This window comes from Lotus japonicus, chromosome 2 (assembly GCF_012489685.1).
Source record: "Lotus japonicus ecotype B-129 chromosome 2, LjGifu_v1.2".
NCBI classification, from domain to species: Eukaryota; Viridiplantae; Streptophyta; class Magnoliopsida; order Fabales; family Fabaceae; genus Lotus; species Lotus japonicus.
In genome coordinates, this window is record NC_080042.1 from 63,178,466 (window position 1) to 63,186,503 (window position 8,038).

The 8,038-nt window shown below is 34.4% G+C and overlaps 1 protein-coding gene across 2 annotated transcripts; it reads right to left on the reverse strand.

Moving 5' to 3' along the window:
• Window positions 1-4,276: 4,276 nt before the first annotated feature.
• LOC130738789 (protein C2-DOMAIN ABA-RELATED 4-like) lies at window positions 4,277-7,053 on the reverse strand. 2 transcript variants are annotated; one of them, XM_057590942.1, is made up of 4 exons: window positions 6,912-7,053; window positions 6,600-6,789; window positions 6,059-6,154; window positions 4,277-4,858 (listed from the first exon to the last, which is right to left on the reverse strand). In XM_057590942.1, exons 2-4 carry the CDS (start codon window positions 6,735-6,737, stop codon window positions 4,568-4,570), a joined length of 525 nt encoding a protein of 174 aa, XP_057446925.1. In that variant the 5' UTR covers window positions 6,738-6,789; window positions 6,912-7,053; the 3' UTR covers window positions 4,277-4,567. The 2 variants fall into 2 exon arrangements, with proteins under 2 accessions (XP_057446925.1, XP_057446924.1); XM_057590941.1 differs by lacking the exon at window positions 6,912-7,053 and having other exon boundaries at window positions 6,600-6,845.
• Window positions 7,054-8,038: the final 985 nt, after the last annotated feature.

The following is an 8,038-nucleotide window of genomic DNA, read 5'->3' on the forward strand; positions in this document are numbered from 1 at the left end:
GTGTCTTTAGATCTAATGTGTATTCTTAATTTTTAAAACATTAAATGTGATTTTCAATTGAAAATCAAACATGTACGAAAATTAACCTCATGGCAAGCAAAACTCGAGTCTTTCATGTTAATTCAAGCACAAGATTATAAGATTAGTTCAAAACAATGCTACACAAGGCTCAGTTGGAAGGATTCAAAGCATCCAAGGCATTAACCCATGACCAAACCAACTTATACTTCATAGTGAATGACAAATGTAGGTTTACGTTAGCAGTTATTTTCTTAAAGAACTAAAAATAAGAGTTTCCAATTCAAAATCAATATCGGACATCTAATTACCAGAAGTTCTAAAAGCACCAAAGTCTACTGTTACAACAATGGCTTCAAGGGATGACAAGTATATGGATTCTTACAATATTTTACTATTTAATGCTTACGTTGTCCGTATCTTTATCTCATGTTATTGTGCTTTTCTACTTCAAGTTCTCTACTTTCCACTTGAGTCAATACTCATTGGAGTATTGAACCTTCAAGTTATCACCGAACAAATTGTGTTCTTTTCAAACTAATGTTGGATTGGTGCTCATCGGAGCACTTTTCGTTGAAGTTATCACCGAATAGCTTCTTCCTCTTATTAGTTATTACAAAAGTTCAATTCAAGCAATTGGGTGGGTCTTAAACACTACGAAACAAAAATGATTATTTAGAAGCAATGAATCCAATTTGTTCTTACATGAACAATGAGGTCCTTCATCTAGGGTTTTGGATAACCATTGTTATGCTCCAGAGAGAACCTGATTTATTATGAATGAGGGTTAGCCTTTTATAGTGGGGCTGAACCCTAAACCTAAATCTATTACATATGGGCTTCATCTAGGCATCATGGGCCTTTATTCGTTACAGACCCAGGTCACTAGCTAGTATTCAACATAAGTTTTCAGGAGTCGAGTGTCAAGGTCGATAGGTCCCCTGAATAGAGGTCGAGTCGCTCTGATGAGGCGAGACCGGTCCACAATTAATCAAAGATAAAATAGTGAAATTTATAGAACACTTAGCTTTGTTAACCACTAATCTATAGAGCTTAAGCCTTAACACTATGTTTGTTAGCACAGAGATGGGAGAGATAGAGATGCTGAAGAGAGAATTGGAAGAGAGATGGCAATACCAACCTTGTTTGGTATGAATGATACAGAGGAGAGAGGGACCGTGGAGAGAGAGATGAGAAGCTTTTTGGAGTCTCTTCAATTTGAAGAGAAATCAATAAAGTTGATGGTACTTTTTCTTCTTTCCTGTTTTGCCCTTAAAGTTATCACTATCACTATTTTTAATATTATATATGTTAAGATAAAAATGTACTTTTACATAAAATATAACTTTACACGTCATTCTTTCTCTTCTCTCTCTCTTTTATCTCTATCATACCAAACAACCTCTAAATCCACTCTATTTCTCACATATTTCTCTCTACTCAACTTCTCTCTTCCCTACTCTCTCTTCTCTATCTCTCTCTTCTCTACCAAACAAAGCATAAGAGAACCAATATCTAAGTCTTCATATTCATCTTTACACAAAAACGGGCACAAAACTTGACATGTGTCATGCCAAACAGGATTAGCATGTCTCTGAATTGAAGTGCAATGCATGTCAAAAAGAAAAAGAATTAAGCACACAGAGATTAATATCCCTCTCCTAGAAATGATAACTGAAGCATGCTTTGAAGTCAATGATGAAGGCCATTAGGATCATCAGAGAATGAAAATAATTAAATTAAAGGGATGGGGAACACTGATTGGCATGTCAGCCACACAATTCTTATCTATTCAAAAAAACCCCAAATTCCATGCTTAGATGAACGCACACCAACAGGGTTTTGTGTTTCCTAAGAGCATAAATATAATGCACGCACTTGATTTGTTTATTTCACACTGTTCTTCAATCCATAAACTCCTTTGTCTTATTTACCTCTTGCTTAACCCCTCTCCTCCAATGAATGTGTAATTGCTCTAAAAAATAACTGAAAGAATTCATTTGTTCTTAAAATTTCGTGTCTTTCAATATTTTAATTGGTTAGCAACAATGGGTGGCTAACACACCACATGTACATGAAGGGTGGATGATATAGATATTGCAATTTTATATATGAAAAACAGCAATAGTTAGGACATTCCAATGCATCTGAATAAATTGTGGAGTTTAATAAAGGATTTTTTATTTACAAAATGAGGCATACTGCATATTTAAATACACGATAAAAAATCATGATCAAACTAAAATTACATACAATAGCCAACTGTAAAAGCTAATGAAAATTAATTTTATTTATATGATTTTAGTTCATCGGAGTTGGCTCACCTGATTTTTTACCATGTATCTAAATATACAAAATGTCCACAAACCATGCTTTAAACTACGTGATACACATATGAATGTAATGTGAAATGTCGACACGAGTCAATATAGACAATATATCGATTATATATAGCTTCTTTTTTTATCATTACTTTCCTCCGTTCTCCCCACGTACACTTAATTTTGCTTTTCAATTCATCACATCTAAGAAATAGGAAAAAAATACATGTTTTTTCCGTGGTTGAGTGTTGGACAATTTGATTAGATAAGGAAACAAACTTTTGGGAAAAGAAAAGCAACTGAGATGAAATGCTACACATAAAGTTCCTTTCATACTCCCTCCGGTCCTATTTATAAGCATGAAAGAGAAGAAAAATCTTGAACCTTTTTATAAGAACCAAATGAAAGTTTGAGCTATATTAATTAATTTTTTCCAATGATGCCCTTATTAATTCTAATTTGTAAAATGTGTCTCATATTAATTATTCTCTCTCTTTTTCACTTTCCAACACTAATAACAAAGGGTAATTTTGGAAGTTCATTTTAATTTAAGACAAATTTAATGCATTTTATCTAGTTTAACTACATTTCTTAAACTATGTGAATTTTTTTTTTGTTGCTTATAAATAGGACCGGAGGAGTACTAGCAAAGGATTGAAATTGTGCTAATATAGAGGTAATAAAAAACATATTTGTGTGGATTCACAAAGGATTTCAAACACATTATCCAAGGTTGATTTTGCTTAACACTATATATTTATTGGTGTTTGCTTAACGTTTATATATCATTTATTGCTTAGACATAATGAGTTGTCCAAAATAAATACTTTTGTGAGTAATTTTTGTTTGGGTAACATAATCATTGCTGCTTTTTGGCACGTTGGGCTCATAGAAAATATTGAGCCCAGTAAACAATTGCAAACTGCACAGGCTGACCCTGTGCCGAAAATTTATGAAGCAGTACTCAGCCCAGTAAATCTTGCTCACCATTGACAAAAAAAAAAAACCTGTGCATTAAAATTCCTATGTATTTCTTGACAAAAAAATAATCCTATGTATTTTGAATGATCAAATGTGTTTCTTCATATATATAGATAATAATGATGTTACTATATATTCAATATGACTAGAGATATATGACCAAATAAATGTTTAGAAATGGTTGAGCAATCCTCACCTCCTAGTTTTTTGGGTAGAGTTAGGTTTGACCCAAATTCTAAAATGATATCAAGACCTATTCTAAATCCGTTTTTTGAAAAACACTCATATATGATAGCAATACTCACCTATAAACTACCTTTTGGGATAAAGTTAGGCCTAACACCACGAAGGTGCTGATAATATAAGTGAAATAGCTTATGTAGCCCGCAAGCATGCAGTGAACATTTTAAAAGCATCTCATTTATCACTTTCGACCATACAAATCCTAATCCAATGATTGAATGTACTTCTTCAATTTTTCTTAACTTAGTGCTTGTTTAGTTCCGGGGAACCCAGAATCAATTCTGATAGCGCAAAGTTAATTATGGATGACAATATAAATATTTGAGTGTGATTATGAAGAATCTATTTCAGCCTCAAAATCGATCACGCTAGGAAGCTAGAGAAAATAGCTTTTTTGTTGAACATAATTTTTCAAACTGAATTTGATAACATTACCCTACAAAACTCACTTTTCTGTTTAAGGTATTCAAACATAAGTACAAACAGTACACTTTAAAATCACGTTTATCACAATCAATTTTATTAAAATGAACTCTATCAAAATCAATTTTAGACCACGCCGATCCAAGCACGCGCTCACACCATCTGAGTTGATGCAAGACAATTTTTAACCATGCTTGCTAGAGGAAGAAAAGTAAAATTTGAAATGGAAGATTGTAAAATTGGAAGATTTGTAAAATGAATGATGCAGAGATCCTGATCTTAGAACACACTGAGAAACTACTAAGTCTTTCTAATACACAAAGAAACAGGTGTTCAGCAACATGTAAAGAAAGCAACACAAACCAGAGGACAGATTTATACATGAACAGACAATTTTCTCAACTGTACTAAATGCATTACAAACTGGATACAAATAGGTAAACTTGAATAAATACAAGTTCAGTTTGTTGCTCAAGTCTTATAATATAACCTAACCATATTTCACAAAACCAGGTAGTTGAAGGAGGAAAGCCAGCTTATATGGATGTAGTTGTGAATAAACAAACATCCCATAAGATCAATCATAAACCCTTAGAACCGGGAAGATCAATCCAGTGCAACGAGATTTCCACTTCACCACATTCGACATGTCGCAATCTGAGGATCATGTCTTGGATAATTTTGCCGCTGTTATAATAGATACAGCTCTCGTCCGCCAAGCAATTCTCCTTGCTTGGTTGTATTCTCTTGATCACGGTGCCGTTGGGAAGGCCAGTTACGTTCATCTTCAAGGCTTCTATATAGGGAAAGATTTCAAATTCCGCATCTCCCATTTTGTCATCTTTGCTAAAAGTGTCATGGTCATACACAGTCTGCAATTGGAAAAGATTATTAACTAGTGTGCAGTCCAATAGAATGAACAAAAAATGATACATCAGAAAATCTCAGATAAATACAAAGGAGAATGCTAACAAGTGCCCTAAAGAAACAAAAATCGAAAACTTTGACGAAAAAGAAAGCATTTATTTGATAGAAAAGGGTGTAATAGCCCAAATTAAAGAACAGAACACACATAGCAGAGCTGCACCTATTAATTACATAAATTATAACATCCTACCTTTCTAACTACCTGAGGTTACTAACATGTTTTGGTATAAAGAAAGGTATCTTCCACATTAGACAATCATGTTCGAGCTGAGAACATCCACATCTTGGTGGAGCTAGCTCTCCCCCAGGGGTTTTCCCATTCACTAGACTTTAACCCAAGGCCTTGCTTAAGGAAAATCAAACATGTACTACTTGAACCAACCACCTGTTGGTCCTTAGGTTACTAGCTAACTAATTGTAACTAAGAATTTTAATATTTTCCTTTTAAGTGATTGATAGTATTTAATAGTGTTTTCAATGGTCCATTACCAGTTTTCCCTTTAGGGCACTCGTCACCAATACTCTAAAAACAAATACAGCAGAAAAAGAGAGCATTATTTGACCTGGATGCAGTGAAACTTGCCAAATATAAAGAAGTGTTCACTTTTCTATAGTTCATATTGCATATCCAAGTAAATAAGGCATCCAAGTACAAATGCATGGGTATGGTCAGTGTTACTACATTTACTAGTGGTGCAAGAATAACATCAGTTTTCTTTTGGAAATGCATCTAGAATTTATTCTAACGTCAAAACCAATTATAGGGAGAAACTTCTATGAGTAGCTTATGAGTGTCAGAATTGATTATGTGTAAAGAGAAGTTGATCCTAGCATACTATAAGGCAGTTTAATTTTCAAGGCAGGACATGTGAAATGATAAACTTTGTTGCATCAGAACACATCAATTCATGAAGTGGGGTATATATGGATGTTCAATTACAGACAGTCCAAAAATGTTCAGGTGTATGTGTGTGTTCTATCATCTATGTAGATTTTTCTCTTAAAAATATTTTTCCCTACCATAAAGACAAGGACATCATGAGACCATGAGTAATTAAGATGTCCTGGGAAACCAATTAAAAATGAAATTCAATTCAATTCAATTCAACTTGAAAAGACATAAACAAACCAATTCAGTCACTTACCAGCAAAACGGAGTGATGAGGATCTATGACAGAAAGGGTAAGGTCTTCATTCCACTCAGGATTAACATCCTTCTTAATCACACGAGTCTTAAGTTTCTGGAATACAAATTCAAAAAACTCAAGTTATGATTATGCATAATTAGACAAGATCTACTAGAATATATATTGCATCAAATTCTTCAATCATCAGAATCTTGCCTTGCCCATCATATTTCATAACCCCCCATGCAATTTAACATCAGTGAAGACATAGATTAAAATGAAAAATTTTATCACACCATAAATCTGATCAAAACAAAGACATCATAGGTTTTCATGGTTTTACAATTTACATCCATTAACTACATAGAAGAAAAAAAAAATGGAAGCAAGAGTTTCTGCACAATTAAGAGCAAATTTTTGTTTAAATAGAAAAAGGGTCCTTGAATCAATTGCAAGAAAAGTGGATCAATGAAGAAAAAGAAGAAGAATGAATTTTTATGATCAGTGGTACAAAAAAAACTGAGAAGTTGAGAAATTGAATGAGAAGATGAAGATGAACCTGATTGTACATCTTAACAACAACATAAGGGTCACTGCTACGAACATCACGAACAGCAAGGTTGACGCCACGCTTAACACGAACCCTGAGAAGGCCTAGCAGGTTCTCCATCAGAGACTTTGGTGTTGAATCTTCCATTTCTTTCTTTCTTTCTTCCCTCTTTATATTATGATTATAATAATAACATAACCTGTAATAAAAAATCATTAAATGTGTTGAATGAGTCTTGTGACACTGAATGATGAAAATCCAAAAAAGGTGGCGGTGAACGTGTGCAGAAGGTAAGAGATTAGGGAGGGTGGTAGGGTCTACCAGTAAGGAAAATGTCTGTCTCTGTGGGGCAGGGGAACCTGTGAGGAGAATTGATATGATGAAACCTTAACAAGAAGATGAAGAAGAACAATGCAATGAATTGAATTGAATGAGGCAATGCCAAATTGTGAGATGTTAATTATTGTGTTTGTGTGTGTGTTTTTGTTTTTTTGTTTTCTGGTAATGGAGGGTGACCGGTACTTTGTTTATAGACAAAACAGTTGGTCATGGGAGGGACATCTATCAACCAACGTGTCCCATGTTTTTTTTTTTTGAAAGTACGTGTCCCATGTTGACCTCTTGCATTGTTTCAAATGTTTTTTACTTACAAAGTAATATATGAAATTTTTCATGTCTAAGATCTTCTTTATTTGACAAAAATCTATTTAGATGATTTAATTATAAATACAAGATTTATTTGTCTAATTTTTTTTTTGAACAACTGAATTAAAAGACAAATTATACTAAGCCGCCACAATAACGTCGGTCAGAAACTAAAAGCGGATTCAAGTCAGTAGGGGTAAAGACCACTATTGGAGAGGAACCCGGAAACGCAAACCCAACAAGGCTAGCTTATCAGCACACGAATTAGCCTCTACCGGGATATGTCGGAAGGAGATACGCCACGAGCGAGTAGAAATTGCAACAATCTCTCCCGTCACAATTGCCAAGTGAGAAGACATAGGAGGGGCTTTCAACATTCAAATAACATCCAACGAATCACTCTCACAAACGACATGTCGATATCCCAAATCTCAAGCCAATAGAAGACCATACTCGATGGCCAAAAACTTAGTAGAGAGAGCACAAGAGCCAGCAACGGAACCCGAAAACGTCTCATTGTCCCAACCAAGAGGCGGAAGCATAACGAAGCAGGTCACCATAACCAATTTGTTTATTGTGTAGCTTAAAACAACCATCAATATTCAACTTTACCTGTGTAGTTCTAGGGTAGGACCAAAGTAGCCTACTAGAGATTTTGTATAGAATTGGACGAGGGTACTCCAAATTAATTTCTATGAGAAGACATAGGAGGTTAAGGTGATGACGCAGCTTGAGGGAGGTTGAGGTGATGACGCAGCTTAAAACAACCATCAATATTAGAGATTGAGCTTCAAATAGGAAAT